This window comes from Schistocerca nitens, chromosome 6 (assembly GCF_023898315.1).
Source record: "Schistocerca nitens isolate TAMUIC-IGC-003100 chromosome 6, iqSchNite1.1, whole genome shotgun sequence".
Lineage (NCBI taxonomy): Eukaryota > Metazoa > Arthropoda > Insecta > Orthoptera > Acrididae > Schistocerca > Schistocerca nitens.
In genome coordinates this window covers 51031984-51053787 of record NC_064619.1, presented here as the reverse complement: position 1 = coordinate 51053787, position 21804 = coordinate 51031984, and the positions used below count along the sequence as shown (strand labels likewise).

The 21804-nt window shown below is 39.9% G+C and overlaps 1 protein-coding gene across 1 annotated transcript in view; it reads left to right on the top strand.

Moving 5' to 3' along the window:
* LOC126262750 (ras-related protein Rab-2) overlaps positions 1-21804 on the top strand; it is a 50233-nt gene that overhangs the window by 8753 nt on the left and 19676 nt on the right. The window contains exons 3-5 of the mRNA XM_049959560.1: positions 6203-6270; positions 6345-6520; positions 7965-8145. Coding sequence (XP_049815517.1) covers positions 6203-6270; positions 6345-6520; positions 7965-8145 — 425 coding nt within the window. The remainder of the gene's footprint in view (positions 1-6202; positions 6271-6344; positions 6521-7964; positions 8146-21804) is intronic.

Here is a 21804-nt window from a genome sequence, read left to right as displayed (position 1 = left end):
ATATTCCGTAGGCTCTTACTTTATCAGGTGACAGTGCGGAACTGTATCAGACGCCTTCCAGAAGACAAGGGAAATGGCATCTACCTGGGAGTGTGTATCTAATATTTTCTGGGTCTCATGGACAAATAAAGCGAGTTGGGTCTCACATGATTGCTGTTTCCAGAATCCATGTTGATTCCTACAGAGTAGATTCTGGGTTTCCAGAAATTACATGGTATGCAAGCAAAAAACATGTTCTAAAATTCTACAACAGATCGATGTCGGAGATAAAGGCCTATAGTTTTGCGCGTCTGCTTGACGACCTTCTTGAAAACTGGAACTACCTGTGCTCTTTTCCAATCACTTTGAACCTTCCGTTCCTCTAGAGACTTGCGGTACACGGCTGTTAGAAGGGGGGCAAGTTCTTTCGCGTACTCTGTGTAGAATCGAATTGGTATCCCGTCAGGTCCAGTGGAATTACCTATGTTTAGTGATTTCAGTTGCTTTTCTATTCCTTGGACACTTATTTCGATGTCAGCCATTTTTTCGTTCGTGCGAGGATTTAGAGAAGGAACTGCAGTGCGGTCTTCCTCTGTGAAACCGCTTTCGAAAAAGGTGTTTAGTATTTCAGCTTTACGCGTGTCATCCTCTGTTTCAATGCCATCATCATCCTGGAGTGTCTGGATATGCTGTTTCGAGCCACTTACTGATTTAACGTAAGACCAGAACTTCATAGGATTTTCTGTCAAGTCTGTACATAGAATTTTACTTTCGAATTCACTGAACGCTTCTCGCATAGCCCTCCTTACGCTAACTTTGACATCGTTTAGCTTCTGTTTGTCTGAGAGATTTTGGGTGTGTTTAAATTTGCAGTGAAGCACTCTTTGCTTTCGCAGTAGTTTCCTAACTTTGTTGTTGAACCACGGTGGTTTTTTCCCATCCCTCACAGTTTTACTCTGCGCGTACCTGTCTAAAACGCATTCTACAATTGCCTTGAACTTTTTCCATAACCACTCAGCATTGTCAGTATCGGAACAGAAATTTTCGTTTTGATCTGTTAGGTAGTCTGAAATCTGCCTCCTATTAGTCTTGCTAAACAGATAAACCTTCCTCCCTTTTTTTATATTCCTATTTACTTCCATATTCAGGTATGCTGCAACGCCCTTATGATCACTGATTTCCTGTTCTGCGCTTACAGAGTTGATAAGTTCGGGTCTGTTTGTTATCAGTAGGTCCAAGATGTTATCTCCACGAGTCAGTTTTCTGTTTAATAGCTCGAGGTAATTTTCGGATAGTGCACTCAGTATAATGTCACTCGATGCTCTGTCCCTACCACCCATTCTAAACATCTGAATGGCCCAGTCTATATCTGGTAAATTGAGATCTCCACCTAAGACTATAACATGCTGAGAAAATTTATGTGAAATGTATTCCAGATTTTCTCTCAGTTGTTCTGCCACTAATGCTGCTGAGTCAGGAGGTTGGTAAAAGGAGCCAATTATTAACCTAGCTTGGTTGTTGAGTATAACCTCCACCCATAATAATTCACTGGAAGTATCCACTTCTATTTCACTGCAGGATAAACTACTACTAACAACGATAAACACGCCACCACCGGTTGCATGCAATCTATCCTTTCTAAACACCGCCTGTGCCTTTGTAAAAATTTTGGCAGAATTTATATCTGGCTTCAGTCAGCTTTCTGTACCTATAACAATTTCAGCTTCGGTGCTTTCTATCAGCGCTTGAAGTTCTGGTACTTTACCAATGCAGCTTTCAGTTTACAATTACAATACCGATTGCTGCTTGGTCCCTGCATGTCCTGACTTTGCCCCGCACCGTTTGAGGCTGTTGCCCTTTCTGTACTTGCCCGAGGCCATCTAACCTTAAAAAACGCCCAGTCCACGCCACATGACCGCTGCTACCCGTGTAGCCGCCTGCTATGTGTAGTGGACTCCTGACCTATCCAGCAGAACCCGAAACCCCACCACCCTATGGCGCAAGTTGAGGAATCGACAGCCCACATGGTCGCAGAACCGTCTGAGCCTCTGATTCAGATCCTCCACTCGGCTCTGTACCGAAGGTCCGCAGTCAGTCCTGTCGACGATGCTGCAGATGGTGAACTCCGCTTTCATCCCGATAGCGAGACTGGCAGTCTTCACCAAATCAGATAGCCACCGGAAGCCAGAGAGGATTTCCTCCGATCCATAGTGACTCACATCATTGGTGCTGACATGAGCGACCACCTGCAGATGGGTGCACCCTATACCCTTCATGGCAACCAGAAGGACCCTTTCCACATACCCCCCCCCCCCCCCCCCCCCGGTATGCACACGGAGTGCACATTGGTTTTCTTCCCCGCCCTTGCAGCCATGGGAGCTACAATGTCAGGCGTGTAATGGAGACCGTCCGGCCGAAGATCAGTATCAGCTGGAGACAGAGCCTGAAACCGGTTCGTCAGACAAACTGGAGAGGCCTTCTGTTCAGCCCTCCGGAATGTCTTTGGCCCCCTGCCACACCTCGAGACAACCTCCCACTCTACCACGGCTGAGGGGTCAGCTTCAATGTGGGCAGTATCCTGGGCAGCCACAGCCGTAGTCTGATCGGGGGATGCGTGAGACGAGCTGGCTGTCCTCGACAAACCCCCGTCTGGACTCCCACAGTGATGCCCATTGGCAACAACCTCAAGCTGTTCGACCGAAGCCAACACTGCCTGAAGCTGGTAACAAAGGGATGCCAACTCAGCCCACATCCGAACACAGCAGTCGCAGTCCCTATCCATGCTAAATACTGTTGTGCAAAGAACATCTGAACTAATCTGCGGAGAGCACAAACAATTCAACACAAAATTTAAATGGGTATTAAAATACAAGACTGCCTAGTAAATGCAGTAATTCTGCTACTTGCGCACTGCTGACACACTGTTCGGCAGCAGAAGGCTAACTGTACTGTCAGTAATGTACAAAGACTATATGAAAGAAATAAACAAATGACAGACGACTTTACACATCACAGATATTAAAATGCAAATCTGCCCCTGCGAAATACGAAACTACACAATGATTTGGCGGATTTAACTAAACAAATGCACTAAGAACATTCAAACAAATTTTCAACTTGACTACTACACTTATATGAACGCTAAACAAGCCCCTTGCTGCTACTTGCGCACTGCAGAAGACTAACTGTACTGGGAGGGGAGGAACAAAACTATTTTTCATCTAGAAACACAAACTGACGCACGTTCCATACACTGACCAATATAATGGAACTTTGGTTGTGTTGTTTGATGAAATACCTATTACCATGTAAACTATAGTTTTCACAATGAACAGAAAAACTCACATACTCATCATTTGCAGCAGTGGACTGGCTGTTAAAAATTGTCATTTAATGTTTATTGTGTTACATATTTGCCATGTTTTGTATGTGTCTAAATTTATAGTGTCCATTATTGTGTAATGCTTTGGCAGATGCTGAATGTCTAATTAATAAAATTCTACAGTATGTTACATTCAATATAAGGTAATTGAATAGTTAAAAAATCGACTCACCAAGTGGCGGCAGTAGGAGTCAGTGGCTCCTTCTTCTGGCAGAAGATCTGCAGACCAAGAAAGAGAGATGAAGGAAAAGAACTGGAGAGGATTAGGAAAGTGATAGTTACGTTCTGACAGTTGCTATCCTTTCCATGTCAAATGTTCCCTTCCCATACAGCCTTTCAGAGGCAGATTTCTTGGGCCATCACATCCAATCCTGATACTGCTGATCACTCCAGAAAACAACTTCAGAGCATATCAGTTATCACTCAGTCTTACATTTTTACAGTTGCCATCCTTTCCTTGTCTGACATTCTGTCCCATACAGCCTTGACATTTGAGGCAAACATACTTGTTCATATGCAGACTCTTTACAGCAATACACCACTATTCCCACCTCGGCCTTCACCTCACGTAATTACCCCACCAACCCAGTTCAAAAGCAGATTTCCCAGGCCATCACATCCAATCCAGGTACTGCTGATCCCTCCAAAAAAACAACTTTCGAACGCACGACTTGTCACTTAGTCTAAAACTACCCCTTTTCCTACACCTTTCCAGGCCTTTTCCTTCACTCCTTCTTTCTCCTTCAATCCTTCTACCAGGACGACGAGCCACTGGCTCTGAAAGCTTGCACTGGTAAAACCTTTTTTATGTGTGTATTCTGCTGCTGCTGCTTGGCGAGTAGATTTTTTTTGTCTATCCATCTACATTGTTGCTGTTGTGGTCTTCAGTCCTGAGACTGGTTTGATGCAGCTCTCCATGCTACTCTATCCTGTGCAAGCTTCATCTCCCAATACCTACTGCAACCTACATCCTTCTGAATCTGCTTAGCGTATTCATCTCTTGGTCTCCCTCTACGATTTTTACCCTCCACGCTGCCCTCCAATACTAAATTAGTGATCCCTTCATGCCTCAGAACATGTCCTACCAACCGATCCCTTCTTCTAATCAAGTTGTGCCACAAACTTCTCTCTCCCCAATTCTATTCAATACCTCTTCATTAGCTATATGATCTACCCATCTAATCCTCAGCATTCTTCTGTAGCACCACTTTTCGAAAGCTTCTATTCTCTTCTTGTCCAAACTTGTTATCGTCCATGTTTCACTTCCATACATGGCTACGCTCCATACAAATACTTTCAGAAACGACTTCCTGACATTTACTACTTTAAGTGTCTCATTTCCTAATCTAATTCCCTCAGCATCACCCGACTTAATTTGACTACATTCCATTATCCTCGTTTTGCTTTTGTTGATGTTCATCTTATACCCTCCTTTCAAGACACTGTCAATTCCGTTCAACTGCTCTTCTAAGTCCTTTACTGTCTCTGACAGAATTGCAACATCATTGGCTAACCTCGAAGTTTTTATTTCTTCTCCATGGATTGTAATACCTACTCCGAATTTTTCTTTTGTTTCCTTCACTGCTTGCTTAATATACAGATTGAATAACATCAGGGAGAGACTACAACCCTGTCTCACTCTCTTCCCAACCACGGCTTCCCTTTCATGTCCCTCGACTCTTATTTCTGTACAAATTGTAAATAGCCTTTCGCTCCCTGTATTTTACCCCTGCCACCTTCAGAATTTGAAAGAGAGTATTCCAGTCAACATTGTCAAAAGCTTTCTCTAAGTCTACAAATGCTAGAAACGTAGGTTTGCCTTTCCTTAATCTGGCTTCTAAGACACCATCTACATTATATTGTCAAAAATTATTTTTGTTAGTGTATTATATTTAGTATCATTAATCTTTCCAATTGACCACAAACAATATTTTAAGGCAACAATTGGAATTTATTTGCCTATTTGTGAATTATTTAAAAGGGCAAAAATTGTGCTAAATTTTGTCTCTCAAATATCAAAACAAATGTGTACTTTCCAAATCTTTTAGGATTGACTGCTACAAAAGAACTATTGCAGTGCTGGTCTCACAAAAGAGAAGTGTTTTGCTGATTCGTGTGGCCCTTAGTCATAGGTTCCAATCGATATTGCCAAACTTTCACCACCCCCAACTATAATATTCATTTTAAATATAGCATTGTGGAACACTACCTCTTGCAAAATACCACAGTGGTACTTTCCTTGGTATAAGGTCTGCAAACACAGCCACTGCAAGAGCAGCAAAGCCAAATTATGAAAACAATCTTTATTTAACAAATTCAGAAGAAGGGAACAAATTAATTCTTCGGCCTTTCACAGCCACCTTTTGTAGAATTCACTGGATGTATGATTCTCATTACAGCCGTGTGAGAAATGACAGGTGCTTCAGATTTTTCAACAAGATGGCTAACCACTTCTAATTTGCACTATGTTTCTGTTTCTGAGAACACACTTTCATGTACGGTTACTAGTCGTAGCTGTAATTTTGTTTCTCTTATTTCTTTTAGTTATAGAATGTTATCTTAATTTATATCATTGCAGATAGAAAAACTTAATGGTATCATGTTTATCTTTGTTAATAAGATGAGTGAAATAATTGTGCAGCTTTATCTTAAGCAAAGCCATCATAACTGGAAACTCGACGGGAAGAAAAAAGTTCATAGATTGTTGAATTACTAGCATAGGTCCATATGAGGGTGCAATGTGAAGTGATATTTTCTGATCTGTGTAACTGAATTAATAGGATAGTAATACAGAGTACATTGTTTGAATGGTAGTGAAATAACTTGGTTCGTATTTTACAGGGGTTGAATTTGGTGCACGTATGATTACAATAGATGGAAAACAAATCAAGCTTCAGATATGGGATACGGTAAGTGACCAGCATTTGGTTCACATTAATAGGAGCCATTATTTTTTCATTGTATTCATTGACTAAGCTTTCAGGCAGGGCAAGAGGCTTTCCGCTCCATCACGAGATCGTACTACCGTGGTGCTGCTGGTGCCCTGCTGGTGTATGACATTACCAGAAGAGAAACCTTCAACCATCTTACCACATGGCTGGAAGATGCTAGACAGCACTCAAACTCGAACATGGTTATCATGCTTATAGGAAACAAGAGGTAGGCACTCAGTAAATATCATCATTAGTAGAACTTTGTTGCTTTGTAATGCATGTAGTGATAAAACCATATGTGATAAAACCACTTAATGTGTAATAAATAATGTTATAAAGTAATTTGCACATAAGCGGGAACGGAGTTTTTATATTCAGGTGCAAAAGTAAACAATTTTTTAGCTGTTGATTTTTAAGTTATTACATCAGTTGTGAGTTAATATAAATTTATTGCTACCTAATGCTCAACATGAAGTTACTGATTTGTTATTTTTCAGTCTAATAAGATGGTAGAATTTCAGCTCCAAAAGTTAAAATGGTTACTGATTTGAAAACTGTCAGTAACAGAGTTTTTAAACTCGTATAACATTTCCGAGACTGTTAGTATTAGCTACCATTGAGCCCTGTTTTGTAAAATATGACACCTTTGTTGTTAGTCTGTGTAGCAGTGATAAACAGTAAAATGTTGGAATACTAAAATGATACTGTTTTTACATATTCTTTATGAATAGATGATTCTTAGACCTACCATCTGTTCTGGCAACAGTATCTTTCATCTGTGGTGTCTCATGAGCATAATATGTGCATTCTATTTCACTAACAGAGCAAGTGCTTTGTAGATGTCACCATTCTGTCCATCATATTTTGTCCAGTTCTTATTTCATGTATGTCAACTCAATCTTGACAACAAAGTTGGAAAACTTCAATCTTTTCTTTCCAATATTCTGCTTGATAATAATATTTCAGTTGTTGCATTTTAGCCTATATGGGCTTCAATTCCTCCGTGAAAAAAACTGTGTATAAGAGTTCTGTATAGTGCATGGCCTTACCTTGATGATTATTCTTCTGAAGGTGAGAGGTACAATGTTTGAAGAATAATTACTTGCTAGATTGAAGATTCAGTGACTATACTCGGACCCTTATTGTGTTGTGCATCAACCTTGTGTGGTGTGTTCTATTTTCCCTCAACAAAGAAATATTGATGAAAGTGAAAGTGTACAAGTATGATGGTAACAGAAAACATTGAAACTATATTTGATGTATCAGCGATTTAGAGATTGAATGCAATATGGGACAATACTGATCTGTGATGTGAACTGTTATTTGGAGATTGCCATCTACTCACTTCTTATTCAAGGCCACTGTAACAAACACAAATTAACAGCTTGGAAAACTCCAGAAGCTGAAGATTATAAATCTTTTCTTTCAGTTGTGTTTCAGTCGGCTTACTTCCATTTTTAATTTTAGCAGTTAGTGAGTACACTGTTGCCGTCTGTTGTGGTGCTGAAACACAAATAACCCTTAACCACATGCAGTAAAATGGCTTATGAAGTACAGATGTAGAACATAGCGTTTATATCGACTTTTTACTTTACAGTTTGAATCAGGAATGCGATGTCAGTGTATTCGATTTGGTATGAGACATTAAATGTAACTACTTATCATTTCAGCGATTTAGATTCTCGCCGGGAAGTTGTCAAAGAAGAAGGAGAAGCATTTGCAAGGGAACATGGGCTGATATTCATGGAGACTTCTGCCAAAACTGCAGCAAATGTTGAAGAAGCATTTATCAACACTGCCAAAGAAATTTATGAAAAGATCCAAGAGGGAGTGTTTGACATTAATAATGAAGTGAGTACAGTAGACTTAAACTTAGCAAGTTCATTGCTTTCAGGTTCATCCACAGGATACATTATTAAGAAAGATAGCAGAAAATTGCCAACTTCATACATGTACATAGTTTACCACAACTAGATGACCTCATTTTCTAAGGGCTAAATGGGCTAATGACCTCAGTTTCTAAGGGCTGTTGGAAATGAAACAGTCTTAGAATCCACCTTCATCAGCAACTTTGAATAAAGTTGCTACCTTGTGATTGAAAAATGTTCTTCAAAACAGTTCTTATCTATTTTTTTCAGTCTCAGTTGCACATTTTTAATTACATGACATGTTTGATCAATCTGGTTCAGATCCAAAACAAAGTAAAACTAAATATGTACCCCCTATTATTTTACAATAAGTAGGAAAGAATTGTACATTGTTGTTGTTGTGGTCTTCAGTCCTGAGACTGGTTTGATGCAGCTCTCCATGCTACTCTATCCTGTGCAAGCCTCTTCATCTCCCAGTACCTACTGCAACCTACATCCTTCTGAATCTGCTTAGTGTATTGATCTCTTGGTCTCCCTCTACGATTTTTACCCTCCACGCTGCCCTCCAATGCTAAATTTGTGATCCCTTGATGCCTCAAAACATGTCCTACCAACCGATCCCTTCTTTTAGTCAAGTTGTGCCACAAACTTCTCTTCTCCCCAATCCTATTCAATACCTCCTCATTAGTTACGTGATCTACCCACCTTATCTTCAGCATTCTTCTGTAGCACCACATTTCGAAAGCTTCTATTCTCTTCTTGTCCAAACTAGTTATCGTCCATGTCTCACTTCCATACATGGCTACACTCCATACAAATACTTTCAGAAACGACTTCCTGACACCTAAATCTATACTCGATGTTAACAAATTTCTCTTCTTGAGAAACGTTTTCCTTGCCATTGCCAGTCTACATTTTATATCCTCTCTACTTCGACCATCATCGGTTATTTTACTCCCTAAATAGCAAAACTCCTTTACTACTTTAAGTGTCTCATTTCCTAATCTAATTCCCTCAGCATCACCCGACTTAATTTGACTACATTCCATTATCCTCGTTTTGCTTTTGTTGATGTTCATCTTATATCCTCCTTTCAAGACATTGTCCATTCCGTTCAACTGCTCTTCCAAGTCCTTTGCTGTCTCTGACAGAATTACAATGTCATCGGCGAACCTCAAAGTTTTTACGTCTTCTCCATGAATTTTAATACCTACTCCGAACTTTTCTTTTGTTTCCTTTACTGCTTGCTCAATATACAGATTGAATAACATCGGGGAGAGGCTACAACCCTGTCTCACTCCTTTCCCAACCACTGCTTCCCTTTCATGCCCCTCGACTCTTATAACTGCCATCTGGTTTCTGTACAAATTGTAAATAGCCTTTCGCTCCCTGTATTTTACCCCTGCCACCTTCAGAATTTGAAAGAGAGTATTCCAGTCAACATTGTCAAAAGCTTTCTCTAAGTCTACAAATGCTAGAAACGTAGGTCTGCCTTTTCTTAATCTTTCTTCCAAGATAAGTCGTAAGGTCAGTATTGCCTCACGTGTTCCAACATTTCTACGGAATCCAAACTGATCTTCCCCGAGGTCGGCTTCTACCAGTTTTTCCATTCGTCTGTAAAGAATTCGCGTAAGTATTTTGCAGCTGTGACTTATTAAACTGATTGTTCGGTAATTTTCACATCTGTCAACACCTGCTTTCTTTGGGATTGGAATTATTATATTCTTCTTGAAGTCTGAGGGTATTTCACCTGTCTCATACATCGTGCTCACTAGATGGTAGAGTTTTGTCATGACTGGCTCTCCCAAGGCTGTCAGTAGTTCTAGTGGAATGTTGTCTACTCCCGGGGCCTTGTTTCGACTCAGGTCTTTCAGTGCTCTGTCAAACTCTTCACGCAGTATCTTATCTCCCATTTCGTCTTCATCTACATCCTCTTCCATTTCCATAATATTGTCCTCGAGTACATCTCCCTTGTATAAACCCTCTATATACTCCTTCCACCTTTCTGCCTTCCCTTCTTTGCTTAGAACTGGGTTGCCATCTGAGCTCTTGATATTCATACAAGTGGTTCTCTTCTCTCCAAAGGTCTCTTTAATTTTCCTGTAGGCAGTATCTATCTTACCCCTAGTGAGACAAGCCTCTACATCCTTACATTTGTCCTCTAGCCATCCCTGCTTAGCCATTTTGCACTTCCTGTCGATTTCATTTTTGAGACGTTTGTATTCCTTTTTGCCTGCTTCATTTACTGCATTTTTATATTTTCTCCTTTCATCAATTAAATTCAGTATTTCTTCTGTTACCCAAGGATTTCTATTAGCCCTCATCTTTTTACCTACTTGATCCTCTGCTGCCTTCACTACTTCATCCCTCAGAGCTACCCATTCTTCTTCTACTGTATTTCTTTCCCCCATTCCTGTCAAATGTTCCCTTATGCTCTTCCTGAAACTCTCTACAACCTCTGGTTCTTTCAGTTTATCCAGGTCCCATCTCCTTAAATTCCCACCTTTTTGCAGTTTCTTCAGTTTCAATCTGCAGTTCATAACCAATAGATTGTGGTCAGAATCCACATCTGCCCCTGGAAATGTCTTACAATTTAAAACCTGGTTCCTAAATCTCTGTCTTACCATTATATAATCTATCTGAAACCTGTCAGTATCTCCTGGCTTCTTCCATGTATACAGCCTCCTTTCATGATTCTTGAACCAAGTGTTAGCTATGATTAAGTTATGCTCTGAGCAAAATTCTACAAGGCGGCTTCCTCTTTCATTCCTTCCCCCCAATCCATATTCACCTACTATGTTTCCTTCTCTCCCTTTTCCTACTGACGAATTCCAGTCACCCATGACTATTAAATTTTCGTCTCCCTTCACTACCTGAATAATTTCTTTTATCTCGTCATACATTTCATCTATTTCTTCATCATCTGCAGAGCTAGTTGGCATATAAACTTGTACTACTGTAGTAGGCATGGGCTTTGTGTCTATCTTGGCCACAATAATGCGTTCACTATGCTGTTTGTAGTAGCTAACCCGCACTCCTATTTTTTTATTCATTATTAAACCTACTCCTGCATTACCCCTATTTGACTTTGTATTTATAACCCTGTATTCACCTGACCAAAAGTCTTGTTCCTCCTGCCACCGAACTTCACTAATTCCCACTATATCTAACTTTAACCTATCCATTTCCCTTTTCAAATTTTCTAACCTACCTGCCCGATTAAGTGATCTGACATTCCACGCTCCGATCCGTAGAACGCCAGTTTTCTTTCTCCTGATAACGACGTCCTCTTGAGTAGTCCCCGCCCGGAGATCCGAATGGGGGACTATTTTACCTCCGGAATATTTTACCCAAGAGGACGCCATCATCATTTAATCATACAGTAGAGCTGCATGTCCTCGGGAAAAATTACGGCTGTAGTTTCCCCTTGCTTTCAGCCGTTCGCAGTACCAGCACAGCAAGGCCGTTTTGGTTAATGTTACAAGGCCAGATCAGTCAATCATCCAGACTGTTGCCCCTGCAGCTACTGAAAAGGCTGCTGCCCCTCTTCAGGAACCACATGTTTGTCTGGCCTCTCAACAGATACCCCTCCGTTGTGGTTGCACCTACGGTACGGCCATCTGTATCGCTGAGGCACGCAAGCCTCCCCACCAACGGCAAGGTCCATGGTTCATGGGGGGGAATTGTACATAAGTGTAGAATTTACCAAAGTAATGGCCCCAGCAGCCTGTCTTGTCTGTCCAGAACCTCATATTAAGAGTTCTGTGTTTTGCAGCTACAGTCCTGTTTTAAATAGGTGTCTTGGAGGTGGTGGAGGGAGAAAGACGGTGGGAGTGGGTTGAGGGTGATGTGAAGAGAGGAAAGGAAGCAAGGAGAGGGTGTAGAGGGTCTTGGAAAAATTATAATTATGTTTAGATAAACATTCTTGTTAAAAATGTAAAATAGTGTGGAACTATGGGTGTCTAAACTGTAAACAGCATGAAATAGTAAAATTATAAAATGGACCGAAGGTAATTGAGAGTAAAGAAAGGAAGTGGGGGGGGGGGGGGGGGGGAGGTTAGTGTAGGGATTTTATTGGCTTAACACGAGAGGGTCTTATACTGAAATTGCAAAAAATCAGTTACCTAAAAAAACTTTAATTGAAAGGTTAAAAATGTAGATCAATGGTTGTGTAAAACTGTAAAAAGGATAAAATAGTAGACTGCAAAGTAAAAATAAAGTAACAAAACTGAATTAGTGTCTTAAAATAAAAATGTAGAATAAATGAAAATATAAAAGTCGTAAGATACTTCTCAGATAGTATTAAAGACCTTGTTAAAGTATTAAAAGGATAGAAAAATGGATGTATAAATGACGAAAGGCATAAATATTATAAAGTTGCAGAAATGGAATTATGTACAGTACATAGAACTGAATTAAGCATAATTCCTGAAGCCAACACTTATAACTCGTTGGCATGTACATGAGTTTTTGTGTTACTGTTCACCTGTTAACAAACTACCATTGACATTTTTATAACATTTTTTTCTACTTATTGTAAAAGTACATATTTAGTTTTACCTTGTTTTAGATCTGAAGATGATCAAAACATGTCACACAATTAAAAATGTGCAGCTGAGACAAGAATAAGTAAGAATGGTTTTAAATATCAATGACACTGTTGAGTGTCTCAGGATAAACATGTCGGCTATATTGAAACATGTTTATTGTACTAATGGATACGTAACAGTACTTCAGTTTAGACAAAGAAAATTATTTTGCTTATAGTTGATGATAATGTAATAATGTTTGTTTTTGTGTAAAATGGACGTTGTAAACCTAGCTGTTAAACATTATGCTATTTAGTTTCCCTCTTACTGGGTAGTACTTTCCTACAGACAGAAAACAATAGTAGATATTTAGAAACAAGAGATTAGGTGAACAGCTCCGATGTAGGAATAAACTTATGGGCTTGGAAGTATGTGAAGTGCTATGCACTCAAAATGTAGCTAACAAATGTATCCCTGGCTTGATATCAGTTAGGTATTTAACAGTTTGTAAGAGCCAGTCACTGAAGTCACAAGACATTTAAACACCATATCCACCCCAGATGGAAGTTGTTATGCTCAAGAAACAAAAACCAAGGAAATGATATAGTTGTCCACACTATATCTGATAAACCTCACACTGAAAGCATTTATGTATATTACATGCACACGCAAAATATTAAATATCTGGGAAGCTTATAATCTATAATCTGACACTGTGGAGCACACACATGAGGATGGAGGAATCTGATTGGTTTGGAGAGGGGAGCAAACAATAAATTCAAAATTAGAATGCCAGAGCCACACATTGATAAACTTACTGTTCTTTTGTAACCAGGAAGTTCAGCTTCTAGTACACTGTAACTGCAGCTCTGTCGTGACAAAGCAGAGCTTTGGTTTGTATATCAGAGTTGCATTCTGAAGAAGTGTGAATTGCAATGCCTGTCTGACCATTCTGATTTAGGTTTTTGTCTTTTCTTTAAATTGATTAAGTTTAAAACTGTATGGCGCCTTTGAAAAGGACACTGTCGATTTACTTCCCCTTCCTTATGCTATCTAGTTTAATGGGACATTAAATGCATACTTCCCTTTTTATTTTCTTTGTAGACAGTGCTATAAAAATACCTTTAGCAATGTAAGAAGTAGCAATATAATAAAAAGGATAGTTGCTACTCGCCATAAAGCGGAGATGCTGAGTCATGTCTTTCTGCGACTCAGCATCTCCGCTTTATGGTGAGTAGCAACTATCCTTTTCATTATATTGTTACAGTCCATCCTGGATTTTCCATTGAATATATTGCAAAAGTATTATCCATGGCACAACTGTTTGGTCATCCATAAAAAGTGTGCAGAGAACATAAGGAAACAACAAGAAAATTAGTGTGTGGCAGTCAAAATTGTACTTGATTGCTTTAATCCTCTGTTTGGATCAGAATAATTTCATCCAGTGAGTAGGCTGCATTACTTAGTCTTCAACACAAAATAGTGAGCCTCTCCTTGGAGTCAGTGTCAAATTTCTTTTTATGTGGATATAGGTGGAAAGCCACTGTACTCGATCCCTTGCATAGGGTGGTTGTTTGAACAATTTCTTCTTAAAATCCCTCAGTTTTCATATTTAAGTTTTGTCTTGCAAAATAAATATTGAACAAACTTGTCCATGAACTGCCTTGTCCCCCCTCGCCCCCCAATTAATAATATCCTATTCCTAACACATATTTCTCATTAATCACTGACAAGCAGTAAATCGTGTGGGATGAGTGTCCTTAAAGGCTCATCTCTCTACCGCCAGTTGTGTTGTAATAAGATTTTTTATCATTATCCAGACCTCATCTTTCCTCCTGAGCCACGCTTTTCATCTCGGACTAGCACTTTTATCCAGTGTCACCCATTATTTGTTATTGGATGTATCGCAACCTCGTTTTCCCCTGAAGTTTTTATTCTCCGCAGCTCGCTATAGTATGATTGGTGTCTTAACATGTCCTATTTGCATTATTCACCAGTTATTGTTTAACTTTTTATAAGGTGATGAATAATTTCTTTTGCTGCCAGCAGTTCTGGTCCATCTGGTAGGTCAAATGGCTTTCACAGATGACAGTGGGTGGCCATCTGCTTCCACACAGTGCTTCTAATATTTGACTGTTGTCTCATTTCTTATGTGAAGTGACAGGTTCATGTCTCACCCAAAGTAGCAGACTGCTGCATAGAATTGATTGGATGATTTTTAGAACCGTCCAAACTTCATTCAAAGATTAAATTTTGCATGTGCATTGGTCAGCAGTCAATAAATACAAATGCCTCTTACAAAGAGCCGCAGATGTAAAATGTATCATGTACTAATATAATCAAAATAATATTCAGTCTATGCAGTGGTGCATACATATGGAGGGTGCGTTTAACCCCCCCCCTCCCCCTCCACTGTTGTGGGGATGCCTGCACTGGCCACGCCAGTCAGCCTGCACACTATTCGTTTGTTTCTTTCGTCAGTTGACTCAATTGAATTCAGTTATTGAGTAGTTGTACTTTCCTATATAGCACGAGCATCCGCGTCGTCATATTTTATACGTTTCTGTCTGGCACGCATATAGCTAACACATACCTACTAGAAAAGTCGTGGGCATTCTAGTGATCTCAATATATTATTCTGCCTGGCATTTGTTCGAGAAAAGTCGCGCGTATTCTACTGTTTACTTGTACAGAGAACTTTCGATATGTAGTGTTATAAATATGAGAAACTATTGATGCGTATATCTCTGGTAATAGTGACTTTTGAGAAGATTCTTTAAAACGCATAGTTACTATATTGGTCCTCTAACGAATGCACTAGTAAGGAACGGAATCGACAATAAAAGTTCCACACACATAAATTGCCAGATGACATTATCATTGGAAACTCGCCCTTATAATATGTGTCATAAGGTACATATTGGCTTGTCACATTCACAGTAGGTGTTTGTTCACACTCCATAAAAGTTTGGAAGAAAACATTCTGGCAGTGAATGTTCTCAACACAACTGAGCCACATATATAAGGAAAGCAGAGTCGCTGCCAGGTAGTCAGTTTGAAAGCAACAATCATTGCAATAACTTGGAAGTGATAAAAAGTGAACAGCTGCGATTATTGGCAATTACCATGGACGTCATCAGTGTTGTGCTTAGTGATATTAGAAATATGTGGAGTGTGACCATTTGTGTTTTAGTGCTAAGTGCACTAGCTTTGCATTTTTCAGTGCGAATAAAGTGTTTATTCGAGAATAATTGGCATCTAATTTACCTACGTCATAACAATATAATAAAGCGGCTCGTTATGTAAGAAGGAGAAAAAGTAAAGTAGAAACATCTGAAGATTCCGGTCACCATTCAGACACAAAAAAACCACCAGATGTACAGGCAGAGCCCAGCACTTCGTTGAAACTTCCATAATGAAGTTCATTGACTGATTCCTTTAATCCCATGGATATTGGCAATTATTTTGATATATTAGCATCAGGGAATATTAGTGATGATATAAAGCACAAGCTTCTCACAGCTCCAAGGAAACCTGAAAAAGGTGATATCTTTCCTACTTCAGGGTACAGCAAGAGGGGATGGTTTGAATGCAGACAAATGCATGATAATCACTTTAAACAGTATCCATGGCTGGTGTTCTCACAAGTTGAAAAGGGATTTCTTTGCATTAACTGTTTGTGAATAATAAAATGGTTGGAGGAAAGAAATCCATTGTCGCCAAGAAACTTTTGTGACTGAACCCCTAACAAAGTTTGCCAAACTTATTGGTAAAGATGGTGACCTTGAGACCCATTCTCAGCTCAAGTACCACGTTGAAGCGTCAACAGATGCAAAATTATTTTTGGTGACATGAGACAACTGCAAATTTGAGATCGTAAATAAATTGCCAATACAGAGAATGGAAAGCATTAGGAAAAACAGAGACAGTCTTGTACCCACAATAAAAACAATCATATTTCATGGAAAGCAAAATATTCCTCTGCGGGCATAGAGACGCTAGGAGTCTATTAGAAAACGAAAATGATTGTGAAAGCATAGTGAGTAACAAGGGAAACTTGAGAGCTCTTCTAAGATTTAGAATTGACGCTGGAGACTTGCAACTAAAACATCACCTTGAGACCACTAAAGCGAACATGTGTAACAACATGTAACAAACTTATTTCATGCTGTGAAACAGTGACGTTATCAAGAATACTGGAGGAAATCAACGATTCTCGTTATTACAGTATAATCTTCCTTGAGGCTACGGACATAACATACATCGCCCAACTGAGTTTAGCTGCAAGATATATTGATGGTGACGGCAAATTACATGAAAGATTTTTGGGTTTCGTTGACATCTGTAAAGACAGTGATTGTAGTAGAAACATTGACGATAAACCTCAAGAGAGTCAAGATGAAGAGCGTAGCCTTACTGGTGAAGTATTAGGTACTAAGATTCCTGGGAGAATGGAAAGTCTTTCTGTGTCACTGGAGAACTGTGTGGGTATAGGCTGTGATGATTGCTCAGTTACTATGTCAGAATTGAAAGGAGCTGTGGCTACAATAAAAAAGAAAAAGCTATCAGTTCGCAAATAGCACCGTGTCGAAGTCATCAGCTCAACCTCACAGTTGCAAATTTATAAGTGTGGGAAACTCACTTGGTACTGTTGAAGTAGTAGTATTGTTCTTTACAGCATCTAGCAAGCTGTTCGCAACATTAAAGAGTCACCTAAAACACTCACTGCAGTCACATTGTCAAACGAGATGGGTTGAGTGACCTTATGCTGTTATTCAATTCGCACCTGATCTTGGAACAGTTTGCAAAATTCTTAAAGTAGTACAGTGTTGTAGGGATATAACAATGGCTGCCAAAGCCGATATTCTCCTTCAGGCTCTTTCTAATTGCAATTTTATCATCATTCTGTTTACACTGAGTGACATTATGAGTATAACATGTCCAGTCAGCAAAATATTATAAGGCCCTATGTTGGACGTCGCGATGGCAAAAGCAAAATTAGATTTGACACTCGAGGTGTACGATAGCATGAGAGCTAATGCTGACGGCCACTTTGCCTTCGCCTCTTCAACAGTACGAGCAGCTATGGAAGAGTTAGATGTGCAGATGAGTGTTCCTCGTCTTACAGGCAGACAAAGACACAGGGAAATCTGCGATCATAATGATGATGCTATAACGTATTGGAAAAGAACTGTTTTTATTCCAACACTGGACCATGTTATGACTGACATGAGGGAACGCTTTGCTGAAGAAAATATTTATCATTTAAAATTCATCATACTTTTGCTCGTACAACTACTGAAGCATGTCAGTAATGATCTGGTACGTAAATTGAATCTGTGTTTAACTGAATTACCCTTCTTTGAAGAAGAATCGCTCTTTGTGATTAAAAAGAGACTAATGGGAGAGATTCATCAATATAAGCAAAAGAGCATAAACACCCTTAATGATCGTGATTCTGTTATGCGAGCATTGTGTCTGTCTGTCCTAAATCTGACTATCCTACTTTGCACATGCTGTACAAAATATTTGCTTTTCTACCTGCATCTATTGGTACAGTAGATACATTGTGGCATACAAAGACGTGGCTGAGGTTGACAATGGAGGAGGATCAACTTAATGGCTTAGCTCTGTCGAACATTTACCCTGCCATGTAATTAATCAATTTGCCAGGAAGAATAGGCGCATGGAATTCATCATTTAAGGAAAAGAACCACAATTGTAACTTTTTAATATCATAAGATGGCATTGTCTTGTATACGTGTATAATCAGCTTACTGCTGATCTTGTCCACTTGTGGATTCGGATAGGCATCAGTAATGAACTGACCATTGATTGTATCCTTGAAGTCACCACAAATTCAAAATTCCCCATTTGGCTTTTCCAGGAGATTCTGCACTTTGAAGAAGCAGGGAATGGCTGTTGGAAGAAAAGTGACATAAACCTCAAAACCATTGACATCGTTGGTAGGATGAGAAGAAACAACTTTTACTTGGATCATAGGTCACTTAAGTAGGAACTAACCCCTGACAGCTGAATGCTGATGGTGGAGTCATGTACTTCAAAGTCCAAAGCATTCAGAGGGTCCAAGGATGTTTGTGACTCCTTCAGTGTTTACCACCAAGATGAAGGCTTGAAAATGTAGGATATCACTGAATGCGAGCAGTGAACTGTCCTTTCACTTAGATAGAATTGTTTCTGTGACTGTGCAGGCATCTGGAGGATTCCTATGGCGAAATGGGCCCAAACAGCGAGAAGTATCCCAAATCAAGGTAGTTGTGGAAGAACTTTTATCAACCTGGAACTCCGTTCTGACTATCTTGACTTCCAGTGTGTGTATTTATAGTCTATCATAGGGGGCGGCAGCACAGTGTGGACATGTAAAATGACTGGAGCATAGGCATCGGGCACTTCCTCAACTTTAGGGGAAGGAGGGTCCATACAGGCATAATCTGCATTCATTTTGAAGGAACAATGGCAAACTTCCTCCTTGATTCCTGCCTTGCTGCAGGAATAACATTTATCCCAGCGATAACAACACTGTTGCAACGAGTGAGCTGCATGAGGGCGACCATTGCGGGTGACACACATTGGTCGTGGGCTTGCCATTTGCAGGCGAATGAGAATGCCGTGAGCGCTGTGGCTGGTGTGGAGGCCAGGCAATCAGGCGGGCCACAAACACTTGCGAAGTGCCACGAAATTATGCGAATGGCCATAGTGACTGTTCAAAAGCTCTAATGGTGGGTATCTAGCATGGGATCCTTGAGTTTGTGGAGGCCATTACAGAGACCTTAGTCTGGTGAACATACAGGAATCGTGCCTCTGACATGGGAAGTTGCGTAGGACTGTGTACATTTGAAGGTCAGTACACTGGAAAAGATTAGTGCACTGGAAACAACAGTCATGGGAGAAATCCTGCAATTTGTCTATCCACTCTCTGTAAGGTTGTACACTAAGCTTATTGGAGCTAAAACGCTTATGGCGTGCTTCCGCAATGTGCACTTGAGTACAAATATTCTAGTAACAAAGTCTTCAAGCAATCACACAGGAGACAAATGGACTCCACTTCAGGATTGAGTTGCCATAGTAAATGGTAAATTTCCAAGTCTGCCAGGGCTCGATCAGATCACTGTTATGATCCATGAAATGTGCAGATAACAAACTAATAGCAGGATCCCCGATTCCAGAATATTTGAGGTTCTCTAGGAGAGCACTGCAATTTGCACAATCGAATTCTTTGACAAATTTCAGAAAACAACAGTTAACAACATTTTGTCGCGTAAATTTTGTATATCAGTAATCAGATTAGTGAAATAAAAATGGCTTTTTTTTTTTTTTTTTTTTTTTTTTTTTACGGAAAGATCCTTTTGAAATCCAGATTGAAACAGACCAAATATCATATTTGAAGCCTGCCCAGCTAGCCGTGCGGTCTAACGCACTGCTTCCCAAGTGGGAAGGCATGCTGGTCCCCAGCACAAATCCAACGGATTAGTGTTGAGGTCCAGTGTGCTGGCCATCCTGTGGGTGGTTTTTAAGGCAGTTTTCCATCAGCCGCAGCGAATGAGGGCTGGTTCCCTTTATTCCGCCTCAGTTACACTATGGCAGCGATTGCTGCGCCAACACTGTCTCCACGTACGTGTACACCATAATTGCTCTACCGCACAAACATAAGGGTTGCACTCGTCTGGAATGAGACGTTCCCGGGGGGATACACTGGGGGCCGAACTGTACAATAACCCTGGTTTTGGTGTGAGGCGAGTGGACTGCTGTAGCCTGTTGTGGGGTTGTGTACCACTGAGGGCTACGGTGGGGACGTTTCTAGGTCCCCAGTTCAATAAATATAAATACATACATACATACATCATATTTTAAGAGAGGCACTATTTTTGAAAGAGGCGTATATAATCTTTTCCAGTACCTTTGTGAATGAGGTAAACTGTGAGACTGCTCAGTAATCACTAGTGCAGTAATTATTCAGATAGTGAAGGGAGACGAAAATTTAATATTCGTGGGTGACAGGAATTCGATAGTAAGAAAAGGAAGAGAAGGAAAAGTAGTAGGTGGATATGGAATAGGGGTAAGGAATGAAAGAGGAAGCCGCTTGGTAGAATTTCGCACAGAGCATAACTTAGTCACAGCTAACAATTGGTTCAAGAATAATGAAAGAAGGTTGTATACATGGAAGAAGCCAGGAGACACTGGAAGGTTTCAGATAAATTATATAATGGTAAGACAGAGATTTAGGAACCAGGTTTTAAATTGTAAGACATTTCCAAGGGCAGATGTACACTCTGAACACAATCTATTGGTTATGAACTGCAGATTAAAAGTGAAGAAACTACAAAAAGGTGGGAATTTAAGGAGATGGGAGGGGTCAAATACAGGGAGCGGAAGGCTATTCACAATTTGTACAGAAACCAGATGGCAGTTATAAGAGTCGAGGGGCATGAAAGGGAAGCAGTGGTTGGGAAGGGAATAAGACATGGTTGTAGCCTATCCCCGATAGTATTCAATCTGTATATTGAGCAAGCAGTAAAGAAAACAAAAGAAAAATTTGCAGTAGGAATTAAAAGCCATGGGGAAGGAAAAAAACTTTGAGGTTTGCCAATGACAGTGTAATTCTGTCAGAGACAGCAAAGGACCTGGAAGAGCAGTTGAATGTAATGGACAGTGTCCTAAAGGAGGATATAAGATGAACATCAACAAAAGCAAAACAAGGATAATGGAATGTAGTCGAATTAAATATGGTGATGCTGAGGGAATTAGGTTAGGAAATGAGACACTTAAAAGTAGTAAAGGAGTTTTGTTATTTGGGGAGCAAAATAACTGATGATGGTCAAAATAGAGAGGATATAAAATATAGACTGGCAATGGCAAGGAAAGCGTTTCTGAAGAAGAGAAATTTGTTATCAAGTATAGATTTAAGTGTTAGAAAGTCGTACTGTATGAAGTGTAGCCAGGTATGGAAGTGAAACATGAAAAATAAATAGTTTGGACAAGAAGTGAATAGAAGCTTTAGAAATGTGGTGCTACAGAAGAATGGTGAAGTTTAGATGGGTCGATCACATAGCTAATGAGGAGGTATTGGATAGAATTGGGGAGAAGAGGAGTTT